Source organism: Aristolochia californica, unplaced genomic scaffold, assembly GCF_029961685.1.
Source record: "Aristolochia californica isolate CCGP_79_NKW_82.1479 unplaced genomic scaffold, dmAriCali1.0.hap1 SCAF_15, whole genome shotgun sequence".
Lineage (NCBI taxonomy): Eukaryota > Viridiplantae > Streptophyta > Magnoliopsida > Piperales > Aristolochiaceae > Aristolochia > Aristolochia californica.
In genome coordinates, this window is record NW_027181826.1 from 2,752,788 (window position 1) to 2,779,232 (window position 26,445).

At 39.8% G+C, this 26,445-nt stretch overlaps 2 protein-coding genes across 4 annotated transcripts; both read right to left on the bottom strand.

Annotated features, from left to right (window-relative positions):
- Window positions 1-6,484: 6,484 nt before the first annotated feature.
- Window positions 6,485-8,480, bottom strand: LOC137952195 (protein SHORT-ROOT-like). The gene has a single exon (XM_068799266.1). It carries the CDS (start codon window positions 8,363-8,365, stop codon window positions 6,887-6,889), a length of 1,479 nt encoding a protein of 492 aa, XP_068655367.1. The 5' UTR covers window positions 8,366-8,480; the 3' UTR covers window positions 6,485-6,886.
- A 1,615-nt stretch (window positions 8,481-10,095) lies between these two features.
- Window positions 10,096-24,749, bottom strand: LOC137951467 (peptidyl-prolyl cis-trans isomerase CYP65-like). Of its 3 annotated transcripts, XM_068798134.1 has the most exons (13): window positions 24,734-24,749; window positions 24,044-24,313; window positions 23,882-23,944; window positions 23,680-23,783; window positions 20,775-20,866; window positions 20,541-20,630; window positions 20,366-20,441; window positions 19,339-19,709; window positions 12,354-12,610; window positions 11,961-12,249; window positions 11,712-11,822; window positions 11,180-11,446; window positions 10,096-10,707 (listed from the first exon to the last, which is right to left on the bottom strand). In XM_068798134.1, the coding sequence occupies exons 2-12, from the start codon at window positions 24,169-24,171 to the stop codon at window positions 11,225-11,227; spliced, it is 1,803 nt and encodes a 600-aa protein (XP_068654235.1). In that variant the 5' UTR covers window positions 24,172-24,313; window positions 24,734-24,749; the 3' UTR covers window positions 10,096-10,707; window positions 11,180-11,224. The 3 variants fall into 3 exon arrangements, with proteins under 3 accessions (XP_068654235.1, XP_068654233.1, XP_068654234.1); XM_068798132.1 differs by lacking the exon at window positions 10,096-10,707 and having other exon boundaries at window positions 10,801-11,446; XM_068798133.1 differs by lacking the exons at window positions 10,096-10,707; window positions 24,734-24,749 and adding an exon at window positions 24,650-24,665 and having other exon boundaries at window positions 10,801-11,446.
- Between the last annotated feature and the right edge of the window lie 1,696 nt (window positions 24,750-26,445).

A 26,445-nucleotide genomic window follows, 5' to 3' on the forward strand; every position in this document is an offset into this window, starting at 1 on the left:
AATTTATAGAAATTAAATATAAAATTTTAAACACAGATTAGAAGAAGATTTTTTAATTAATTAATATACTAATTTTATATGTTATTATTGTAAATATAAGGTGATAAAATGTGTAGCGACAAATTAGATTTTTAAACACAAAAATATTTTTTTAATTAAAAATATGTAAATCAATAATAAAAGGTATTAAATAGGTAATAATATATTTTTTAATTAAGTAATATACTAAATTTATATTTTTTTCCATTATAAAAAAGGTAGTTAAATATGTACCAACAATTGTTTTTTACAAAATATTGCATTTAAATTAAATAATATCTTAAAACGATAATGTAAGGTATTAATTATCTTATTTTAATCAAAATTTATGTTTTTATTATATTAAAACAAAGGTAATGAAATGAAATGTGTAAAAATTTAAAAAACCAGAAATTATTATTTTTAAATATTTTAAATTATAAAATAACTTAAATCAATAATAAAAAAAACTAGAAGAAAAAAGGTTACCCGATGTGTAGATCCAACCTGGATGATGACTATGTGATGTGACATATTGTTTGACCATTCGGGTGCTGATGTGGTCAAAACTTACGTGTCACCGATTGTACACATATGTAGTTGATTGGTCAAAGTTGGTATTTTTTATATTAAGTTTAAAAGTTAGGTATTTGTGCTAATATTTGTAAAAAAAAGGGTAATATAGTAAAATTCCCTTTTATATACATTAAATATTCCACATCTTCGTCAAACCTAACCAACCTTAGTTTAATGACACAGAAATGTCAGCAAATATTAGGTTAGTCTTAGTCTCTAAACAATTCGCTGAAAAGATGAGATCATGATGTTGTAATATGTAACGTAAGCAGATATTTACAGTAGCAGAGAATTAGATATAAAATAGAGATCGGATAGGATGAGGGAACCGGAGATTTGGTTGATGGGTCTGGTGTCATTTTCATGGACACGGGTTGATGGCTCTGGTTGAGCTCAATTAGTGGTTGAACGGTTGAACTATCTCTTGTCGGGATACTTTTGTTCCGCCGGTCGACCGACGCGACTGACAGACAATCCAGCAGCTTCGCCTGGCCTGCTTTCGGATGCTTCGACAAAGATGAAGTTTCGGATCGTCCACGTCAAATTCCGACGACGCACTATCTATCGAATTCTATTGCTCCTTCGTTTGACAACATATTGCGCCTTCAAACAGATTGAACGGCGACGGAACTGTAAGGATTTCAGGTCATCCTCTTCCTCGGAGGTTTATCTTCAGACACAATAACCAGAGCCTTGTAGTAAATTGTACTTCGGGTGCTGTTTCATGCTGATGAGGATCTGATTCAACTTTTCAATTTTTTACAAATCCTTTCTATGTTTTAGAAGACAAGGCCCAGGTTTAAGTTATGATGTTGAATTGAATCACATTAGAGGATTACTTGAACCATAATTTTACAATTAAGGGTAGTATTGATACAATTTAGAATAAAGAAGATAACTTTACATGATAAAATAAATACAACATGGGATAAATCTAATAGGATCTTATCCAATACCAAGGGGGCGCATCTAACTTAACTGGTTCGAGATCCAGATCAGGCTCGTTTAAGTTAACGAGCTGAGCTAGACCGAACCATGGTTCGGTTTGAAAGCTTGCAAGCTGGTTCGTTAACTTAACGGGGGCCCGAAAGCGGAGGCGGGATTTCTTCCTCCCCCGTCTGCCGTCGCCGATCTTTATCACCGCTCAGCCCATCTCGCAACTTTCTCTCCCTCTTCTCTGTCTCCGTCTCTCATTCCCCCCTCCCAAACGCTTCTGCCGTCATTTTCTCTCCCACTATACATAGAGGAGGGAGAAACCAGGATTCCCCCCATTCTGTCCAAAGGCAGAAATTTTGGAGAGAGAAGCTTATGCTGTTTGATTTCAAACTCAAAGACAATCTTATCCCAGTCGAAATCGAGCCCGGGAGACGCTTTGGCTTCCTTTCATACCTTCGTATTATCTGAAATCTTGGTGATTTTCCATGTATGGAGGGCAGGAGAATCTATCGAAATCTTCTTTTTGTTTCTGAAGTGCTTTCGACAATTTTGCGAGAAGAGAGTGTTTCCATTGAGCTGAAAGCAGAGCGGTGGATCTGATTTTTGGGTCCCTACTTCACCTTGATAGGTATGCTATGATATCCTCACTTGATGTCGCTAATTGTCGTCGATGCAAGGCTCATTGCAAGGGAATCAACGAAGAGGGGCTTTTGTTCGTCACATAGTCTACCACTGGATTTACCTCACCCGCTATGCAGATAAGACGATCTACTTGTCCATTTGTCTTCTACAATTTGTTTTTTTACACTTGTGAATTTTTGTTTTATTTGACTTTTATTTTACGTTTCACACATTCATACCATACAAAATACAAAGATCCAGTAGAGCTTTATTTACCTCCATCCTATCTTATATATGCTATGGATAAACTTTTATAACCATGCCATATTTGTTTACGATTGGGTTTTTATCTTAGTGGAGTTTTTGTTTGTCTTGGACGACAATCGTTTTTTTTGTTTTAATCGTTGTGGGGTATTTGCATTTGTTGCATGTTCTCTGTCTGCTCTGACCTAAGTTGAATAACGTTTATGCATAATTATGCAGCTTTATGAATAATTTTATGCAGAGTTTATAGATAATTTTATGTAGGGTTAATATGCAGAGTTTATGTCTAATTTTAAGTAAAGGTCATGTCCAATTTTATGTAAAATATATACATAATTTTATATAGAATTTATTTGACATGTATTTTATACAAAATTTTAAATGTAGGTTGTAGCTCGAACTCGATTAAAATTATTGGGCTTAAGCTCAATTACAATTTTAGGCTTGAATCAAGCCTAGCTCAAACATAGGCAAGTTTGGGCTCGACTCGATTAGATGCCACCCCTACCGATAACTGAAGGGATTATGCTTATCCCTTATCATGCCCCATCAAGATAGGTCACTTGTTAGAGAGACAAATCTTGTCTCGTATCAACTGAAATTGTGAACTTTTGTTTCGAGAGTTCTTCGAAGCAAAAGGACAAGAAGAGCAGTGGCACTGGTAGCAGCTAGGGTGGACAAAATCGCATCATCCATTGAAGAGATGTGGAAAAGCAGTGACACTGGTAGCAGTTGGGGCAAACGGAAACACATTGTCTAGAGAAGAGATGTGGAAGAGCAATGACACTGGTAGCGGCTAGGGTGGATGGAATCGCATTGTCCGATGAAGAGGGGTGGAAGAGCAACAACACTGGTAGCGGCTAGGCAAACAAAATCGCATCGTTCGATGAAGAGATGTGGAAGAGCAACAATACTAGTAGTGGATGGGGTGGATGAAATGGCATCGTCTGGTGAAGAGATGTGGAAGGGTAACGACACTAGTAACGGTTGGGGCGGACGAAATCACATCGTCCAGAGAAGATATGTGGAAGAGCAATGACATTGGTAGTGGCTGAGGCAGACAGAATCACATTGTCCAGTGAAGAGAGGTGGAAGAGCAGCAACACTGATAGCGGCTAGGGCAGACGGAATCGCATTGTTCGATTGGGGAGAAGAGGTTTTGCAGTGATGGATTTTTTTTGTCACATGTGTGGGACGGGGTTGACAACAACAGTATTGAGGAAGGTGGATGGCGACAACGGAGGTGAAACTCTATGGCGATGGCAATGTCAATGAAGGTAGAAGATGGTCTTTAGCAATGACGACGGGAGAGAAGTCAGACTAACGAGGGGTGATAGTAGGAAGGGATTTTGGAGGTGTGACAAGCGGAGGTCAGGCTTGACTGGTTCGCAGGGATGAGCTCACAAGGATTTGCGATAGCTCAAGAGGGCTCATTGTTGTTGCTGGTGACAACATCGGGGTGGAGAGATTTTGGCAGGAAATTGGCGACGGGAGAAGAGCGAAGGGCAGAGGCTTTGGTTGACATTGGCGATGATGACATTAGCAGATCTTCTAGCAAGGAACAAAATTCTGGGAGGGATTGAGATATAGGAAGAGGAGGGAGAGATAGGCAGGGAAGGGGCACAAGGTCTTTAATGGTGACAGGGAGCGATGACGACGAAAATAGATGGCGATGGCATCAATAATAGATAGGGATGGTGACAGTTGGAGATTGTGGAGGAGGAGACGGTGGTGACTAATTTTGCATGGAGAGACGCTCATGTGGTGTTGGTGAGCTATGTGGTGGAACTGTCGGAAGTGTAGCCTGTGTGATGGTGGAGGTGACGACAAAGGCAGGTCAATGGTGAGGGATGTGTCATCGATAGGAAGTCTGTAGGACGACGTAAAGAAATACGACAGATGGTTTTCAGTAGTGGTGCTGCGGAGGTCGGGGAGTAGAGTTGCAAACAAGTGGTTTTTTTTTTCATTATCGGCAAAGAGCGAGGTAACAGTGAAGGGGGAGTGGGCGAGGCGGAAGGAATTGAAAGTGAATCGTCCGGGTGGTTTAGCTTGGGAGGGTGTGACAGTGCGTGAGTTACGGTTGGAGAGGCAGAGGAAGCAAAAATAAATAAAAATCGAAGGATGCACATGCAGAAGATTGACCTGCTTTGACACCATGTTGGATATTGAACTAAACCACATTAGAGGATAAACTGAACCACAACTTTACAATTGAGTAAGGATGATATTTATACAATTTAGAATAAAGAAGATAAATTTTATATGATTAGATAAATACAACATTGGATAAATTCTATAAGATATTATCTGATAACTGAAAGGATTATGCCTTATGAATGTATCATTAAAGAGAAGATGATGAAGGGGAGGGCGAGGGGGGGATGTCTCAGTAAAATACTAAGGCGTGAAAACAACCCTAAAAAGCAGCTCCCACCATGTGCATGTGGGCATGCAAAAGAGAGTAGATCTTTCCCATAGGTATGGTCCTCACTCCTCAGGCTCTAGTGGTAGTGGTGGTGGCGGCCATAGTGGGGACTTTGAAAAAGGTCCCTCCTAGGGGTGGCTTCGAACCGAGCCAGCTCGGTACCGGGTCGATTCGATTCGTTATCTATCGAGCTCGAGCATCGAAATCGGCTCGTTTGCCTTAAAGAGCCGAGCTCGACCGAAGCCAGGTTCGGTTCGTCGGCTCGCGAGCCGGTTCGAGGTGAGTCGGGACCGGGAGCGGGATCGAGTCGTCACCGTCGAGCCCCTCCCATCGGCTCTTGTTGCCGCCTCTACCGATGTCACAGTTGTTCGCCGGTCGTCTCTACCGCCGTCGCAGCTGCTCGCCAACCGCCTCTGTATCGTCCGTTCGATTTCTTCCTCTTCTCGTTGTCCCCTCTGTTTCCGTCGTTGTCGCTTCCGTCACCACCGCTTCCATCATCGCCGCCTCCGTCACAGCTGTCATCCCCGACGATAGGTCCTCCCCGGTGCCGTAACCCCCCCCCACGCGTGCGCGAAGATGAAAAGACATTTTTAGTATAAATATAGGGACCATTAGTGCCTCATGTTTTTTCAAAATATTTTTTTAATTATAAATTCTTTTTAAAAAATCATATAATTTTCTAAGTAAAATTTTCTTGCCAAGATGGGTTAGAAAACCATATAGAAAAATTTTGAATAAGTATTTGAGAGTTGATGATATAATACTTTGAGCATGAGGCAATTTTCATAGCAATTTTGTGTTTGACATTTTATGTGATTAAAAATTTATCGATAAGTATAATAATATATTAAATTAATTATTAATTTTTATTTATTTCCTTAGAAAAGGCAAATAAGATGTATATTTAACTTTCCTTAGAAAAATTTAAAATATTTCTCGTAATTTTCTAGTAAGTCTCTAATAGTAATAGGATTTTAATTAAAGGATTTATAGTTTTTATTTGGGTGATTGTAAATTGATAGTGATATTTCATTTAATTTTGTTGTGTTTGATTATTGTATAGAGTTTATTTATAATGTTATGCAGTGTATGGAGTGTTTAGACTATTTTATGGAGTGTATAAACAATTTCATGGAGTGTTTATGCAGGTATTATGTATATCGATTATGCCCAATTTTAAGTAGAGGTCATACCGAATTTTATACAAGTATTATATATATATAGATTATGTTCAATTTTAAGTTGAGGTTATACCCAATCTTATACACGTATTATATATATAAGTTATGCCAAAATTTATGTAAAATGTATGCATAATTTTATATACATTTTATTCGATATATATTTTTTGAAAAGTTTTAAATGTATGTTGAGGCTCGAACTGGTTGGGCTCGAGCTCAATAACAATTTTAAACTCGAGACGAGGTTCGGCTCGAAACTCAGCTCGAAATATTTAAATCAAGCTCGACTCGAACATAAGCAGGTTCGGGCTCGACTCGGCTCGATGCCACCCCTAGTCCCTCCCAATTCACTAGACATAAAGGTAAAACACCCATCACCAACCCCTTCCCTCCCCCTCGTTTCCCTTTCTCAGATTCTTAATTCTTCCTTTTTTTCAAATGACTCACACAATTAGAACTCGAAAAAAAAAAAAAAAAAACCGGTTGCTTGCTTCCTTCATTGATAATTTGATTTCATCACAATACCTAATACCAATCCTATTTTATAAACAAAAAAATTTAAATCCTTTCCCTCTCCTCTCTCTAAGAATCTACATACCCCTTCTCTCTCTCTCAACCATCGAATGTCAACACCAATGAAAATAACAACAATACTATATAATGTTTTTTTCGTAGTATTCCATTGAAGCTCCTTCTCTTCCCTGTTTTTTTCTTCTTCTTATTCTCCTTTTCTTGCCTCCGATCCCTTCACTGTTAACATTTTCCTCTATGGAATTCCTTCTCGTCTAATCCAACTCTGGCACGCTGCAGTTTCCCACCCATGCACGTGCTGGAAAGGAGTGGGCCATCGTTCGTCGACCGATCTTCACAGCTTCCATGCACTGGTCCACACGACCGGTTGGTCCTTCCATGCCAGAAAGATTCCGGCGTCTGTGTCTGCGTCGCTGCCGGCGGGGGACGTCATCGACCATCCTTCTTGGTAACGCCTCAGCAGGGCTCGCACGTCGTCGGCTACGTCGCTGCTGAATGGGGCGGCAGTGAAGCCTGCTTCTAGTAGCCTCCTCGACCACCGGACGGCCGTCTCCCGGCGCTCGTCGGAGTCGGTCTGTGGGCAGGCGATGAGGTCGACGAGCGCCCGCCCTGCCGCGCGTTCTAGCATGAGACGCTCGTTGTTCGTGCGGGGGAAGCTCTCGTCTAATGACTCCAGGTAGAGGGAGAACCACCTTACGCATTCCTGGAAGCCGGTTAAAAAGTGTGGACCGTCGGCACCCACGTCGAGATCGGCCTCATCTTCGACGATGGTCACGATCTTGGGACGTAGTCGCCGGATATCTGCGAGAACGGTGTCCCTACCGCCGCCGAAGGGGACGGTGTGGAGTGTCCCGACGCAGTTCACGGCCAAGGCCTCGTCTTCTCTGATGTCCAGGTCGTCCAAATTCAGGTTGGAGAGGTCGCCGGCGTGGTGGAGGACGTTGAACTTGAAGGGGACGCCCATGAGTCGCGCGAACTTCTCCATGCGGCTGCCAATCTCCTTCATGACCTTGTGCACGGTGCCGGCGCCTCTGGTGGCTACGAGGGTGGTGAGCCGGAGGTGCGGCGTGTCGTCGTTCCGCGTCGCGAGGGCCTCCAGTAGAGTTGGCCATTGGGTGCAGTACGTGTTGCTGATGTCCACAATGTGGAGCTTCGACTCCCCCTCGAAGGCTTCCAGGATTGCACCATTGCAGGCGACGTGTCCGAAGGTGGTCCAGGGGCTCACCTCCTGGAACTTGAGCACCATCTTCCGGGTGGACTCGAAGGAACACATTTTCTCTGACGCCGACATCAACGTCCGGTAACACCGCTCACCGGAGTCGGTCATCCGGCAGAATAGAGCTTGTAGGAAGTAGGAGGCGAGCTTCTGCTCGGTGTCCCCGTAAGGAGAGGCCAGCTCATTGAGCATCCACATCAACTGCTGCACACGTGCACTGTTCTTATCGGCGACAGCACGTGCGCACTCTAGCAGGAGGTCTCTGGCCCACTTGCCGGACGTGGAGGAGATGAATTCCATGTTCAGGTCCGGCGACGACTCCAGGACTATCTCCGGGCGGGAGAGATGGGTGGTGTGGCTGGTGGCGCTGGTATTGGTCGGAGTAGTACTCGCAGTTGCAGACGAGGGCTGCTGCTGGCTCTGGTAACCGGGGAAGAAATTCCTCGAAGAAGATGATGAGAAGTCATCTTCGTCCATGAAAAGCTCATAGCACTCTGGTTGCTGGGGGTGTTTGGATGATCTAGAGCTGCTCGAGGTCCTGCTGGAGTTGTAAGACTGATCTGATTGAAGACTGACTAACCTGAACAAGGTATCCATTTAACTAAACACACCTCAACAACAGCAACAACCCATGTAAGAAGGGAAGCTTTAAGGTATGGGGGACTGGTCTTTTGTGCTTTTGACAGTGGAGTAGAAAGAGGTAGGTAGGAGAGAGAGGATTCAGGGTCTTTAAATTGGATTTTAGCTGGGTTTTTAACATCGAGCCTCTGAGAGAGAGAGAGAGAGTTGGAATCTCAGTGGGGTACTTCTCCACCTTTCTTTTTGGTGTAATCGATGAGAAATCAGTGGGATGTTTTCTTTCTTTCTACGCTGGGGAATGCTTTGTTTTGGAGTGACTTACAAATTTTAGGGAGGATTGATTGAGTGAGACTGATACAGTTTTTTTTCTGGAGAGACGTAGTTTTATCTCTGACAAAAAGAAGAGTATACAAGGAAAGAGTAAACAGAGAGAGAGAGAGAGAGAGAGTGGGGGCAGGCGTGCCATGGGGAGGAAAAGGAGAGGAAGGTCAGAAAAGCTGCCCAGCGTGCATCATCATCATCAAACCCACCATCACCACTCCATTCTTGATATTCCCTTGCTTGCCTCCTAATCCCTCTCCAAACTCTGCAAAAATTCCTCTCCGTTTTTCTTTTCTATTCCATTTCGACCCAAACATGTTCTTATTGGCATCTACATGCCCTTCTCCACTTTGTCTTCAATTCCTGTTTTTTTATTACTTCTACACTCTTTTCCTCACCCCCAGTGCATACTTCCTCTCCCTCTGTCATCCCATAATAAAACACTCCAGACACCAGGCAGCATATGACCCTCCATTGCTAGATCACAGAACAGGAAAAGAAGCTCTTTTCATCTTGTGGGTCATCTTTAGCTGCAAGAGTAAGTAGCTTAGTAGAGAGCTATAAACAATCCTACTTCTCAGAGCTACCAATAGAATCTACCTGTTGATGTATTTCTTTGTTTTTTTCTTTGTTTAGGTCTTAGGGCTTTTCCTATTGTAGGTCTCCTTCAATCATTAGAAGGACTTCATGCCTGGTTTCCTTGTCCCTGGTTTCTTGGAAGTTATCATTTCTGTCTCAGGAGCTTCCCCACCTCCTCTGATTCCAAAGAGAGACAGGTCCCTGCACCCAGATGGTTTTGGGTTTGTGGGTCAAGGGGCATCTATGGCAGGAAAAAATTCTTTGAGACGGTTTTGTCCTCTCCTTAACTCTCTCTTGAATATGTTATTGCCAAAAGGAACCAAACAGCAGCTCTCTTTGCTGCCCCTTAACAAATAAACCCATGAAGCGAGGCTTATTAAATAGATAAACCGGTATCGACAAATCGTGGTAGATGAAACGTCGTTGCCTCAACAGCAATAGAATTTTCTTTGGATTAGGAAAGATGTGCAGAACTAAGTTTTTTTTTTTAAAAAAGAGAAGGTATGGACATGACGATGAGTTTGGATTTATAGGAACAGACGTGGTCTTGCCGGAATCATCTTTATTTTAATTTTTCTTTTCTGGGGGAACGCAGGGAATGTGGATTTGAGGTCCCCCTCCTTCCCTTTTCTTTTCTCTTTCTTTTTGTAATTTGACAATTCTAAATCGGAGTCTTTGGCAGGCACTAATGGAAGGTCCCAGACTTGACTTAATTGTTAATTGTTCTGAACTGGTTTGGTGTGAAGAAGCTAAAAGCTAATGACTTTTGGGCTAGCAGCTTCATTGATCAATAATCAATCACAAATGACAAAATTTGTTAAATTAAAGTTGAATCCTTTTCTTATCACTCTGGCTTTGATGAGAAGGCCATGACGTTGTTGGCATTTCAATCCATCACTGCTGTCTGTGGGTTTTAAAAGTAAATAATTGAAGTCATCTGTATCATAACCACCGTGGATTGATATATCTGCTTGTTGGTGTCATCTTTCAGACCCAGATAAAGAAAGGTGAAGCACGGATCCTAGCTTTCTCTGCTGCTTTCTTTCCGAAGTTTCTTTTCTTTTCAGGAGGAAGTGAGTGGAGTGGACGGTTGATACAGTAGAGTTTCAGAAAATTCAGTGAGCACCCGAATGTGAAGTGGGTAGCTGAAAATTTTGGCTAAAAGTCGTCCTGGTGAGGGACAAAGAACAGCCTTCAAGTTGGATTCCACTTAGAGATTTGGCCTGGAGAGAGCAATGATCTGTTGTTTGACCCGTTCATGTCCCTTCTGGCAATATCTTCTTGTGTAGTTTGCTGAAAGCTCAAGCATAAGCAAGAGGAGATGCTAAAGGGGACCATTGCTTTGAATCAGAGGACGTGGTGGGGTGAGTTTTCAGTACTGAAGGACAAGACTTTCACCGAAAGCTTCTTCCTTTATTCAATCTACTGAGGAGAAGTATGAACGCAGATTAGTTAGAATCCTGCAAATTTACAAATGCAAGCAATCTAAGAGATATGAAGCAAAGTCAATTCAAGGGCAAGACATGCCAAAAATAAATAAATAAAATCACACATTACTGTAATCACTGACTAAATCACAATAAATTAACAATATCCAGAGATATTTCTGCAATTGATTGAGGTCATCCAATTCTTGTATGCCCAAAATCCTCATTGTCTAACTAGAATCCCGAGGATGAATTAGACATATAAACAACTCGGTAAAATATAGCTTCTACCATTATCATCCTCTTGTGTCTTTTGTTTTCCTTCTGGCTTCTCTATAGTCAAAGGATACGCAGTAATTTGGGCCAAAGTGGTAACTGAATGTTAAAGGTGTTCACTATGTGCATCTTATTGTACAATATAGATACATGAAGCACGCAATCATGCCATCCCAAATGCTAATACGTTTTTGGAGGCCTACAAGACGATTGCTCAACAACCAAATACCTCATGCGTTTGGAATCTTCCATGAAATGACAAGCCTGGTCACAGTTACCATGCAGAGAAGTTCTTAAACTCGCTGGTTGAAGCACTGACTTTCCTTTTCTTGTTAACGCCATTTGGCTCCAGCCCAAGAACATCCGTAGAAGGTTCAGCCGTAGAAGGTTCAGCTTTGATATTCCGAGCCTTCAGATACTTGCCAACTCCACCTCCAACGGCCACGGATTCAGTTGTTGGCAAACCTGGATTGCTATACCATGAACCCATCTTATCCTGAATATACAAATGGCATGGTGTTAATAAATTAAAATGCAAAATGATATTGGCAAAAAAAAAAAAAAAAAAACTAGATGTTACAAGACCAGGGTAACCCTAGGTCCCCAATCCTTGCTCCTGTTGGCAGGCAAACCACAGATACACCTACTCAATGGGTGGTCCATGAACCATGATGTTCATGTGATGTTCAAGTGCACATCATCCCAAACACAGCAACTATCCAAAAATAGATCACGGATTAACCAAGCATCATGAGGCTCACCTTTTCCTCATCTTCAATACTCTTGTCATTTCCATCTTTTTTTTCCTCCTCTTCATCCATTTCTGTATAAGGATTAACAAAAACTGAAACATTTGTTATCTTTATCTCCTCCTGCACAACAAAATTGTAATAAAGCATAAGCTACTCCCTGTTGTCTACGTAAACACTTAAAATGACCACCACCGCTAAACTCTGCACTCAGCGAACCTTAGAGAAGATTTGAATTTAATCCAAGAGATTCTCACATACCAAAGGCCGATCATCGTCATCTACAGGGACCTTTTCCGTGGCAGCAAGAGTGGTCATACCGCCTACAACTACGCCAAACACTGTGTGTTTGAAGTTGAGATGATTTGCAGATTTGTATAGGATGAAAAACTGGGATCCATTTGTGTGGGGTCCACTATTTGCCATGCTGACAACACCTCTTCCAGAGTGAACCAATTTTGAGTTGAACTCATCCTTGAAAGGCATCCCCCAAATGGACTCCCCTCCTCTTCCAGTACCAGTAGGGTCGCCACCTTGAATCATGAAATTCCTACATAAGCACAAAGTCAACAAAAAAATAAAAAAAAATAAAAATAGAAGACAATTCAAAAAAGTAAAATGAATAAAAGGTAGTCACTTTATTTCTTTAAATACCTAATGCTTCGATGAAAAGCTATTCCATTATAATAGCCACGTTCACAAAGTGTGATGAAGTTTTCACATGCTCTTGGAGTTATGTCACAATGAAGCTCTATGTTCAAGTCTCCATGTGTAGTGTGCAACTGAACATAACCTTTCTTTTTTGGATTTTTTTCAACTTTAACATATTCAAACTCATTTTTGGTGACAGGATCAAAAGAAGTAGAAGTAAAGGATCTTGAAGCAGCTCCTGTAGTGAAACGACTTTTTACCTGGAAGCATTACCACCACAATGACATCCAATCTAAACATTAGAATCCCAAGAAAGAAACCAATAAAGCCTTAGCAGCACTAAACAGAAAAATACAGAAGATGAAGCTCTAGCATGTGACAAGAGTAAGAAATAGAAAATGTTGCATATGGACTCGAAGAAATGAACACTGCTTTGACTTTACTAATGAGAATTTATGAAAAATATACTCTCCGGTTTGCCTGACACTCATATTTATAGCCCCATTGAGCTCCATTTACCCAACTCCCATGAAGTCCAGGAAATACAGGCACACTGGAATTGACCTTTTCTTCTCGAAACTAAAAACAGAAAAAAGAAAAAAAGAACAAACGAAGATACAGTCCTCCAATAAAAGAGAAGACTACTTGCTGGACATCTTTTACCATTTATAAAACCAGACAAGAGAGTGTAATGGAAGCCAGGCCGAAGTCACATGTATGCAAGTTCCAGCTGGCCCCAAAAAAGTGGACCAATTGAATGATGACCCATCCTTCAGCAAAACTGGCCCAGAGCTCACCTAAAACTGGGGATTCAGAGCCTGGCCAGGACAAAGTTCTTCGTCTTTGTCAAGGATGGTTTATGGGGTGTAAGGCAAGGTAACACCCTTTCTCTCCTTTTCAACTTTGTAGGAAAAAACCATGTTCATTGATGCATTTGGGACAGAATAATGATTGGATAATTGCATTTAATGCATGTTCCACCAGTCCAAAAGCCCCTCTCCTGCAATTTGCAGATGATACCCTATGCTTTCTTATAGGAAGTGAATAAAAGTTGATATATTTGAAGGTTATCTTACACCTATTGGAGATAATTTTCAGTAAAAAATTAAACTGGATGAAATTCGGGATTTTTGGAATCAATATTGAAGATGACCAAGTGAAACTGATGGAGACATCTATCATGTGCCACCGATTACACGAGTCTACACTCGGAGACAACGGACTACAACAAGACCCACCACGTTGTAGTTGGGAGTGAAGTGTTTAGGACAAATTAATTGTTATTTTATTTATTTAAATTTAGTATTATCCTTAAAAGTAATTGTTTTATTTGTTCAAGGGTATTTTAGTCTTTAGGGACATTTTTACTATCAGGGGTATTTTGGTCATTTTGAAATGTTTTAGGTCTTGGATCGCTATTTAAACCCATTATGCGTGTAATTGAGCATCATTGAATAAATTGAAATTTTTTCTTCTCCCCTTGGTTTTCTTCTTCTCTCTTCTTTTCTTCTTCTTCTCCTTCTATTTTCTCCAATTCTCCTTCCCTACAACTGCCCAACGCACGTTCTGCATCAGATTTGGTATCAAAGCGAAGGTCCACCTTTCAAGGTCGTCGGTGAGTACCCTGAACCACACCAAACGAAGGCAATTGCTGGAATCTTCCTCAAACGGTCGCAGCGCCGCTGCTGCCTATAATCAGACGTCCTCGTCATCATTTCAAACACCGGCAACCGTCGGCCGCCGTCCGCCGTCTACTTCCGCCTAACAGCTAGCGGTGCTGAACTTATGCAGAGCCAACGTCCACTGTCAAACTGCAGCCACCCTTCGAACTTCGGTAAAACTTCCTTCAATACTTGAAATCCTCCTATATCCCCTACTTCCATTGTCGGTCTTTAGACAACTAGCCGACGACCTGTCCTTCGCCGTTCGACCGACCACTGGTGCAGCCCGAGCCCAGCCGCCACCCTACAGTTTCCATTGCACCGCAACCCGTCCTCAACAACCCTCAAAGCGTCACTGTCGCCGCAAAAAAGCTCACCACCGCCGCCACCGCCAATTGTTGGAGAGGGATTTTCCTCAACAACCCGTCGCCTTGCCAATACGCTGCTTGTGATTTCCATTTTGTTTCCCCCTTCTCTCTGCATCTGCTACGATTAGTCAGAAAGGGGAGGTATAAAGAGGGAGCCCGTGCACATAAGAGAGTTGCACGTGCGAGAAAAAAAGGTCCAAAAAAACAAAAAAATTGTTTGCTTCCTGTTCAACTCCAATTCACTGCCTATTTTACATGTCAACTCAGCTAGGTCCAGATCGGTTTAGGAGGTGACATTGTTCTTACTCGGTATTTCATTGTTTGTCTTAAATTGCATCAATTATCTGTTTTGTGATGGTAGCTAGCTTCTTCATTATTATGGCTCACTTGAGCCAAATTTGACCTTGAAACCCGGGCAAAAAACTCATTTGAGTGATTGTAGCACATGTGTGTGTTCAATCTTTAGTGTTAATTTTAAAGCCCAGCCCATCGGTGTTATCTGCATCATTGCATAGGATTGATCCTTTCTTTCTTTTGGTGGTATCTGCATTAATAATTTGCAATTTTGTTAATTTGAATCTTGGCATAGTTACCAATCAAGCTGATAAATAATTAAATTTAACATGCATTGAGTTTGTTTGGGCTTTACTTGTGAGGATCCACTAGTACATGTAGTTACGTAGTGGTCGCATTATGTCAAGTGTTGCTTCATCTTCTGTTGTAGAAAACAAAGATGACTCGCTTAAGAAAATCCTAGAACAATTAAACACCATCAATAATAGGCTCACTGGCCTAGAGGTTCGGACCTCGAAAGGGAAAAAGTCTTATAAGAGTTAGGCCACCTAGGCGCTATGACACTAAGGATGAGGAACTTGCCGTTTCACACCCACATATATTTTCTCTTCCTAGGAACCACACATCCTATATTCCCTGCCATGAGGAATCCTGAAGATCAAATGCTGAAACAGATAAAGGTTGAGGCCTACGTTCGATGGTCGCTTAGACCCCTGGGTATTCTCCACATGAGTTCATGAGATAGACCAATTTTTTGAATGGTATGACCTATCTAAGGATAAAAAGTTACATTTGCGACAATGAAATTGATAGGCACCACTGAACTTTTCTGAGAAAACATTGAAAGGGATATCGCGAGAAGACGCAAACCTGCTATTACTCACTGAGAGGAAATGAAACTCAAGTTCCAAACAAAATACCTTCCCCCTTCCTATAGGAACAGGATTATAGATCAGTGGCCCAATCTTAGCTAAGAGAATAAATCAGTCGCCGAGTACATTGCTCAATTTGAGGAGTTTCGAATGCAGTGTTTTGTTGTGGAAAACAAGGTCATCACTTTAGTCAGGTTCCGAAATTGCCTAAATGATGACCTTAGACGAGAGATGATGCTTTGGGGTGTCACCACCATGGAAGATGCTTACGCACTTGCACATAATTACGAGTTAGACTCCAAATTTACAACCACACAAGGGTCAAACACCCGTACAATGCCTTTTGGGTTTTCCACCACCAGTCCTCAAATCTCAGGAAAGTCAATTTTAGGAGTTCCCCCTCAAAGACTGAGTCGCAATCTGGACACCTCTCCATCAAGGGCAAGAAAAGAATTGTCAAAATTCAATTCGAGGATTTAGTGTCATAAGTGTCGAGGATTTGGGCACATCAAGTCCAATTGTAGCACTCGAGCCCTTCTTGTCGAGAATCAAGAATACCTGCAAGAAGACCAGGGAAACATGGAGTATGAACCTGATCCCGCCGACTTTGATCTCCTAGATGAGACAGGTGAGGAAAATACAACAATCGTGAATTGCATCAGGCCTGCTCACACTCCTGTTAACACGCTAAATGTTGTCTGATGTGCGCTAACTAAGCCCAAGTTTGACGACTGGCGTCAGACTACGATCTTTCACGCTCACATCAAGTATGAAGATAAGGGTTGCAAGGTCATCATTGATAGCGGCAATTGCATCAATGCCATTTCATCCCGCACCGTTGCCCACCTCGGCCTAAGGACAAGTCCACATACCAAGCCCTATCAAGTTTGGTGGGTCAATAACACTTCCATTTTAGTCATGGGTAGGTGTCTGGTCCCCATTCAATTCCTCAAATACAAGGAAGACATTTGGTGTGATGTAATTACCATGGATGTGGGTCACATCATCTTGGGCAAGCCCTGGTTGTATGACCGAGATGTTACCATTTATAGGCGTTCAAATATTTGCTCGTTCTTGTTTAACGAAAAGACTATCCACCTCAAACTCACTGCCTACCACCCCAAACCGATGGTCAAACCAAAGTTGTAATTAAATCTTGGGAAACCTCCTTCGCTACCTTGTAGGAGAGCACCACCGCACTTGGGATTTGGTTCTCCCTATAACACAGTTTGCTTACAATCACTCAATCAACAGGTCCATCCATCGGCATGAGCCCATTCCAAGTTGGCCACGGTTTTCAGCCTAGGAAACCATTAGATCTCATACTTGTGTCACCTCATGTTAAGGTTTTAGAGTCCACTATAGAATTTGCACCTAGAATTCAAGACTTGCATGTTGAAACTGCTAAACAACTCTAAGCGAATAATTCCCAATACAAACTTCAGGCCGATATGTATAAACATTATAAACAATTTAAAGTGGGTGACTATGTCATGCTTCAGATTAGACCTAAGGGGTTTCCTATGGACCCACCCGAAAGTTGCAATCTCGTAGTGCAAGACCTTTTAAAGTGCAAAAAAGGGTTGGTCAAAATGTTTATGTTGTGGATTTGCCATCAGATTGAGGCATTAGCTCCACTAAAACATTGAAGATTTGATGGCATATAGGGACCACCCCTCCATTCCGAATGACCCCTTTTCCTCATCTTCTAACTCCACCCCATCACCTAACACACCCCCTCCTTCCTCACCTGATATCTCTTTGGATTCTATTCCATTACCCGTAGCACCAGCACATAAAGAACATATTGATGCTATTTTGGATGAACAAGTTGTTTTTACCAGGAGTGGTGTGGTTCAACATTTCCTAATGAGATGGACAAGGCGACCAGATTCTGACTGCACATAGATTACTAGGGACACACTACAATAGATGGATATTGATTTGTTTGCATACTACTGAGTCAGTAGGAGTCCAACTTGACAAGGTCGAGTTTTTCCCAACCTGGGAGAGTTGATGGGGACATCTCTCGTGTGCTACCGATCACACGAGTCTATACTCAGAGACACCAGACTATGACAAGACCCACCATGTTGTGGTTGGGGAGTGAAGTGTTTAGGATAAATTAATTATTATTTCATTTATTTATATTTTGAATTGTCCTTAGAAGTAATTGTTTTATTTTTTCAGGGGTATTTTAATCTTTAGGAGCATTTTTATTATCAGGGGTATTTTGGTCATTTTGAAATATTTTAGGGTTTTGGATCACTATTTAAAATCATTATATGTGTAATTAAGCATCATTGAATGAATTGAATTTTTTCTTCTCCAGTTGTTTTTCTTCTTCTTCTCCTTCATTGCAATTGCCCCACGCTCGTCCCGCGTCAGAAACATCTGTAAAAAATCTAGAATGTAAGATGAGTGATCTACCAACTACCTACCTCGAGATTCCTCTTTTCACAGGTACGCCACCAGTACAGATTTCGACTCCTATAACTGAGAGATTTTTAAAGCAGATTGGCCTCAGGGAAAGGGAACTCCTATCCTTGGCTAGCACTGCGGCACTAATTAAATCTACTGAAGCAAGACTCCCCAAATACATCCCACCACTCATTTCCTGTACAACAAATATTATGAACAAATTGGATGCAATGGTTAGAAAATTCTTTTGGTGGGGATCATAAGAAAAGTTCAAATATCCGTTCGTCAAATGGGAATCAATATGTCAAAGGAAAAAAGTCAGTGGGCTAGGCATTTTGACATTAAAGCTCATGAACCAAACCCTTTAATGGCTTTGGAGTGCTGCTGATAGAAGTGCCCTATGGAGGGAAGTTATTAGTTCAAATACAACTATATTCGAAATGGTTGACTGCCCCCAGACTCTGCCATGTACAAAATTTCATATTTATGGAGAAATGTTTGCAAATTGAAAGCTCTCGTTAAACCTCAATCATCATGTACGAGATGGGTCACAGGTGAATTTCTGAATGACATTTGAGTGGGCCAAAATTCTCTCCCTACAGAGTATCCAAGTCTACTTAGATTAGCACTTGATCAAAACATTTTAGTGACTGGTTAAAAAAACAGCATCCCTCTGGTCAAACTCTCATGACCTACTCAGTAACTATAAATCAATAGAAGCTGATATGAGAGCCCTTCTAGCGGGAGTGAGGTTATATATCCAGCACATCTTTAACCCAATTAGCCAAGGATTGATCTTATATTCAGGGAATCCTTTGCCCCAAGGGTTTGATACTTTTCTCTGATTAGGAGTTCAAAACAAAAACATCTTTTCCACTTTCTGGAACATAAATTCCATAGCTTCCCTGCTTCAGGTACTAGATTAAAATGAATTGAATTTCTGACCAACCATCACAAACTCACTCCTAATGTTCCATGATGGACTCCTACTTCTGTCAGTATGAATACAAAAGATTCAAGCCCAATTTATACTCTTCTTCTCTCAAAAAAATGTACTATGGCGGAATCCAATAATGCCCCATGTACTTGCATGAATCTAGAATACAATGGTCCAGCACTTGAATTAACCAAAGCCAGGTAGTTTTTTAACAATTACACTTTCGACATTTACATATTTACTATCCCTCTCTCTGTACACTTTTTTCTTGCAGAACTTTATTTATTTTTTAGAAGGACAAACTTTATTTTTGGTATTATCTTTTGAAGAATATACTGTAGATAAAAAGCACAGTAAAAATCGTATTCACGAACTTGGCAGAGGCAAAATGTAGACAGTAAAAGACAATGGGATAGAAAGAATAAGTTTACTGACCATTTTTGCATTTACAGGTTTACGTTCACCTGCAATGTGCATAGCTATTCGAGCAGCAGTTTTATCACCAGATGAAGCTTTGGCAGCTGCTGCACTTCTTCCATGTACCGAAGCAGATGCAGCATCCACAATGCTGAATGATTCAGTAGTCTTAGCCTCTCCATTGGTTTTTGATTTCGAGTTGTCTTCAATACGAGACCTAGCAGACAAAATGGCAGCTAGAGCAGCCTCTCTTTCCTTCTGTGCTTTACTGCCACCTCCACCATGTAATGCAGCTTGCCTACCCTTTTCAGTTCCAAGCTCCTTCAGCATCTCCTTGATATCTCCAGTAACATTCATATTGAACAAGGGATCATCCATTTTCTTCAAATCTGAAACAAAAAAAGTTTTAAGCCAAAAGAAGGAAAAAAAATGAAAGAATGAATGGTGAAGTGGAATGCCTGGTATTTATGTAGCTACCTATCAGATTTTTACACGGAATGTAATTAGACTGCTAAGAACAACATAGGGACTCTAGAATGTCCCTAAAACAGAAGATTAATATATGTCAACAGAAAGTAAAAACTAAAGTTAAATACACTTTGAAATGAGATGGTTACTGTGAAAAGGGACATTGTAAGGGTAGTTAAGTAATATTCTTGGAGGATGTGTCTATTTCATTTCCTAGCTTAGTTCCCTTACTAGCTTTCATATGTGGTTAAGGCTAGAGAATTAGGATTGTCTTAATCTTCACGTGTATAAAGGAGACTACTTTCTACTTTTTTGTAACTTGTTTTTTTATTTACTTATTTATTTATTTTTAGAAGAAAAGAAACTTTGTAACTTGTTTTATTATTTTTCATAACTTGTTTTATTATTAATAAAGAGTTACATGAGGGGAGACAACCTCCTTTTTCTCTTCCACTCATTCAGCCACTCTTTCTGTGTCTTGGTTTCATCTCTTTCCTCTTTCACTCTTGCATTTTCTCCTATTTACAATAAAATGAAACTAGATAACTGCAACTATTAGGGAAGATGAAATAATCACCTTCATTCTCCACTTTGAGACTATGCTTGATATGGTCAAATTCTGTGAGAACCTTGCTATTGAGGGCGTTTGGATTCTGCAGAGAGCAGCATAAAAGGTTGTTAAGGAAATGATGATAAGGACCAGTGTAAAAGAAAAGGACATCACAGATCTTAATTTTTTCAAAGTTTTAAACCTGGATGGTTATCAGATCATCTTTAGTGAATGGTTCATCTGTCAGTAACTCTCTCCAGTTTTTTGTTTTCAGATTCAGCTCTTTTATTGCCTACACAACAAAATTATCAACAAGGTAAAGATGTTGAATGCAAAAAAATAAGCAGCTTAATTATGCTTTTATGGGTTGGAGAGCTTTCTATAGAATGGTGTGGAGATGAAGGAACTTAAAACAGAAAGAGCAGGAAAAGCAAACCTCATAACAGAACACATTCCCTGTAGTCTTCACAGCGACAATGTGTGTAAACTCAGTAAAGACTTTGTTTAAGACCGGACAGTGGTACTCACCTACAGTTAAGCCAAGAACAGAGAGAAAAATCATTGTAGCGAATTCAATAGTAAAGATTCAGAAGTCCTAGGAACACTGTCACAAAAAAAATGATAGACAAGGTATCAAGACTAAATATAGATGCAAGTATCAAATAGATGTCCCAAAAAGGAAAAAAGGTGAATCTCAATTAGGAATGCCATGAACATCTTCAGCAAAAAAGGGATGAAAAATTACCAAGGGGCAAAAGAAAACAAAAAATAAGCTAAGCCAGTTGTGAGATTGCTCTCAAGGCTCAAGGGATCATCAAAATCAGTCTACACTTAGCACAACTATGCTTTGATTGCCATCATAAAACATTTTCTTTAGTCTTGCCATTTTTTAGCAAACTGTGTCAAACTCATCCTTCTTCAAGTTTTTCCTCATGACTTCTCCCAGGTCATTTTCAGCCTCCCTCTACTTACTGTAGGTCCTCACCAATGCCATTGCGACTATCCTCACTAGTCCACTATGCCCAAGTCATTTCAATTGTGATATTCTAAATGTTCTTCACCATGTTCATTGCTAAGTTATCATTCCTAGTTCTACAACAGATCAATTTCAGTATTCTATGAGTTAAATCCCTAAATCTTCCTTCATTTGATGACGACAAGGATAGACTCTCTTGCTGTTTTATTTAGACTCCATGGGAGCTCTTGCACCACAATTTTCTACTTACATCTGGCATTTTTTCCCTCCTACTTGTCTTTTTTTCCCAAGGTTTGGGCAGGAAGGATAATCAATCAAGAAGGATTTAACTGATAGTTCCACCTCTAGCCAAGGATTTAGCAAAATTATTGACACTTCTTGACATAAAGACCTAAGAGATTTTTCTACAATTGTTTTCTACTCATTGAAAATGCAAGAAACGCCATGGGGGTGTTTCTTCCCAGAAACCCAGCCAATTAAAACTGCCAAAACTCCTTGAATGAGGGGCTCAGAGAAATTGCTGCAAACATACACCCCTGGGCTTTGGAAAAAGGCCCTTAACTCTACCTCAGTCAAATTGCCATAAACTAAAGAAGCAAAAAATACCTATAGATAGCACCATCACAATTTTTTACTTTAAAAATGAAAAAAAAATAATAAGAAGGAAAGATGTACCATGGGCCGTGAAGGGGAACAAACAAACAAAAAATAATAATAAACATAAAAAACGACATCAACATCAAGAAAAGCACATGAAAAGATGGAAAAAAGAAAATCTATAAGGGGAGCTGGTCAGTGTAAGTTTGGTTTTCAACTTTGTTTTCTCCCATCTTTCTGAGATATTCTTGAGCAGCTTGGGGCAAAAAAATTGGGCTTTTGACTACTGCTGCAATTGCCTGTGTATTCAGAAAGAAAGAAATCAGGGGATGTCTGACCCTACCAACCAAGCCATTAGTGGTGTCACTAAAGAGACCATGCACAATTTCCAATTCAGTGCTAGTAAAGCTACTTGAAGTTGACCATACTTCCTCTACTATTGTCAGAGAAAATTAGAAGTCTTTCATTAGCTCTATCAGGTACACTACTTTCAATTCTACTGAATTACCTACTCCCCTGTGTTTGGCTTAAGCACAACTTCAATGGCAGCTCTATGGTAACTATGGGCTGCCTCTGGTTGTGGTAGAGTCATTAGGAACTTTATAGGCAATGCCTGCCTGTCTTCAGTGCCTCATTTGGTCATTGTGAGTCCAAAGAAGCAGAGACTAAGACCTTCCTAGATGATCATCAAGTTTACATAGATAACCTCTCATCAGTCTTTTCTGTGGAAGGCAATTTGACATTCAACATCAGATGAGCTCTACTTCGATGAGATTGAGGATAAATGCCGCTCTCTGAAAATCTGTTTGGTGCCTAATCTAAGAATTGCCAATATCTTGGTTGATTCCTTGGCTAAAAGTGGGGCATCTCCACATAACCATTAACCAGGAATGCCTTCCTTTATGATTAGGCTTTTATTTATTTAATTTTTTATTTTTTTATTTTGAGGGTTTTCCCTTCTCTCTTTTTAATTCTCAGCTTCTCTTAATGCAAGCTTTTTCTCACAATTTTCCAACAAAAAAGATGGAGTAAAGCATAAGGGGAATTGTGTTTAAATTTTTGCATTATTTTTCATTCACTAAGCAAAACTGACAAACAAGGGAAACAATAAGAAAATAGTCATTCACTCAGATTAAAAGTTATGAACCTGTTCCCTTCTATCACTCTTCTTTCTACCTCATTCTCAAAATCCATGAGTTTCAGTCCAACTTTGAAATGACAAAAACGTTTTTCCTTCCCTTTTATAAAACATTCTATTCATTTAGATGACTTATAACCAATGCTAACAAATAAAAAATTGGGTCATATTATTGGCAAAATTTATTGATAGCAGTTTTTTTTTGCTAATGTAGATTACACACACACACTCCACTCCTTTCCTCCCAGTGAAAATTTGAACCCAGGAACTCCAAGTGCCTCCTCTCCCCCCCCCCCCCCCCCCCCCCCCCCCCCCCCGCTTTCTTTAGTCACTGAGCCAAAAGCCCAATCCACATAAATTGGGCATGTAAGTTGACCTATTTTTGCCAATGCATTCTCAAGTTCAGGAAAATAGTTGTTAATAGTTGTTTTAGTTAGTTTTTAACATGGACTAATCTGTGGTTGTATCAATAAATTTGTCATCAAACTTTTGAGAAGAAATTAAAGTAGTAGTAGTGAAAATGAAGTTTATCAGCAGCTACATGTAACACAGTACAAAACCAAAATTAAGAGCACTATTGACAACCTAATGAACGATGATACCAATAGAAGATGAACACTAGACGCTTACCATCAGAGTTCTTGTGAAACGTTAGAGGGATGAGATCCTCTTGCTTAAGTGGAGCCCCTGTTACTGGATGCTTACCATACTTTTTTATGTACGGGAGGATGTTCCTGATTAAAAAAAAAGACAAAAATTTCATAAAAAACCCACGAAATATAAAAGTTCAAAATCAAATTAACACCAACAATCCCCAGAAATTAACACTCACATTATATCGAACACACTGCCATCGCTCGTACAGACCGCATCCTCAAACGGAGTGAAAATAAGTCTACATGAAAGCAACAAAAATAAAACCTCCATCAGATACTGAAAAAAAAAAAAACCACAAACAGGGAATCATTTTAGGGTTCCGAAGAGAATTACTTACGTGCAACAGTAGAAAGGAAGACGTTTGAAAGGAGTGGAAACGTCTTTCTGTTTGGCGCCGCCCCATTCGGTGGCCCATTCCGTTTTAGTAATGAACATCCGATCTTTGCTGTGCTGCTTCTTCCCCATGCTGCCGTCTTCAGTAGGATTAGAATGAACGGGGGTAGAAAATAAACAGAGATTCGAATTTTCGTCAAGCTTGGTGGTAGAATGCTCCGCCCAGAACAGACCACAGAGGCGAGAGAACAGAGAATCTAAGTCGGTCTGTAATCTATAAACAAACAAGCAAAATCCATGAAGAACTAAAATAAATTAAAAAATGAGCATAAAAATAGAACACCCTATAATAGCTTCATAACTTGAACCAAAATCATGGTTCTCCAAAATGATTTCATAGAGAATCTAGAAAGATGTCAATGCTTTATCAACTTAATTCTAATAAACTAATCACATAAAAGTCAACAAATTTTAACTTCATAATACAATACTAATATTGTCACCACAAATAGTATGCAACCCAATCTAGAAGAAATAAAAACGATAGGTGGCATGAAAACTTAGTAGCCAACTTAATATAGTTAATAGGAAGCTTTTTAAGTCTCACAACCTGCTTTAACTCTCACCCTTCAAAGAATACTTATGAAAATCGTCTAAAGTAACTTCGCACCATTGCTAGATTTTTGTAATTTACCTTTTCCACTATGTTAAGATTTGTTAGTACGAAAAAGGTTCTAGAGAAGGACTGCTCTGAGACCAATTGATAAGAGAGAGGTTAAGAGGGTTAGAATAAGAGACAAGGGAAGAAGAGATGAGTAACATAGAGGAAGAGAGGGAAATAGAGAGAGAAGAAGAGAGAATCAAGGGGAGAATTGCTAGGGCACGAATTTGAGAGGGAGAGGAGAGAAAGTGAGATTTGGAAAAGACTTGATCGGTTTCTTCCTTTAACCAACACCCTATTTATAGCATTATTTTGGAACTCCTTAATCAGCTAGGAGTACATAACTTAAGGATAAATTCTAGGAAATTGAAAGGATTTCATCATTCTAGGAGAGATTCCAACAATCGAAAGATTACATCGTTTAAATGTAAATATAATCTGATATGATCTTATCTTATCCAGAAGAGGAGACATTTTTTCCTTTTTGCCTTCATGTCTCATGCCCCTTTCATATTTTCCCTTTTCGCTCTCATGCCACATTGCCCCTTGTTTATTGGAGGTGTCACTTTCTATTTTATAGTAGCTTCTCTTTCTATTTTTATTCTTCTTTTCTTCTCTTCTACTTTTCTTCTTGTCTTGTTTCTTTGGGGGTAATTTTGGGTTTCTAACATTTTTCAAACTTTTGAAATGAAGAGTAGTCATTATGAAAGGATAAGTTTGCTGAAATCAACATATTATGTGACTTTTTAAATATCCAAAACATCATCCAAATGATCAAAAATAGAAAAAAAAACACATTGGAAAATTATCCACCTAATTGTTTAAACTACTAGAGATGTTGCAGAATATCATCCAAATGATTAGTCAAATGTTGTGGCAGCATGCACAAATTTGACTTCCAGACATTGATTCAGGTTCTACAAGTATCCATATTTTACAAGTGACCTACCATTGTGATCAACAGTTCAAGAAAATTATATTTAAGTATTTTAATGATTTTTAATCAAGTATTTGGTGGATTTTTCTTGGGAAAAAATTACCTACCAAAACTTAATGGGTCTATTTTAGAATATTATAACTCCATTTTTAAGTTGACTATCCACTTTATTTCGTTAAAAAAACTTGCCATAAGGACCATTACCTTTCTTCAAAGCACTATATAATTGAAATCATCTTGGGAGGTCAATATGGGGTTCAGAAGCTCAACTTATTTGTTTTCCAAAAAAACTAAGTTATGTTTTGAAATCATTAATCCTATTGATTGTTAAATGATATTTCATAGTCTAGCAAGTATTTTTGAGCTTGAATGTTCCAATTTTATGATGGTTGAACTATTTTTATGTGTTAAGCAACATAGAGCTTTTATTTTTAGATCATTAGTTGCTTCAGATTTTAGTTTATACTATAATTGAGCTAATAAAATATAAAATCATTTGCAAGAATCCAACAACTACTCATGAGCCCTAAATTTCATAGTTTCTATTTGATCGGGATTTTCTAAATAAGTCCAAGTACCGTAGAACTCTTATTTTGAAATCTTTAAGAATACTTGGTATTTTTAACTGACATTGTGCCTTGGACATTAAAATTATTTTTTTAGTTCAACAAATCATTTCAAGTTGTTACTGTCAATGCTTTGGGGTTGGTTTACAAATTGAGCTCACACTTTAAATCCACATTTGGATTCATAAATTGTATTTTAACTTTGAAATCAATTTAATTTGTAAACTTTGAGCTCTTTATCA

What these genes read in the sequence shown, in the direction of transcription:
- LOC137952195 (XM_068799266.1), bottom strand. Translation starts at nt 8,365, where the DNA reads ATGGATACCTTGTTCAGGTTAGTCAGTCTTCAATCAGATCAGTCTTAC.
- LOC137951467 (XM_068798134.1), bottom strand. Translation starts at nt 24,171, where the DNA reads ATGGGGAAGAAGCAGCACAGCAAAGATCGGATGTTCATTACTAAAACG. An exon ending in GGCAGTGTGTTCGATATAAT is followed by an intron (nt 23,784 to 23,881) that starts GTGAGTGTTAAT and finishes TTTTTTAATCAG; the next exon opens with GAACATCCTCCCGTACATAA. An exon ending in TCTCAAAGTGGAGAATGAAG is followed by an intron (nt 19,710 to 20,365) that starts GTGATTATTTCA and finishes TTTTTGTTTCAG; the next exon opens with ATTTGAAGAAAATGGATGAT.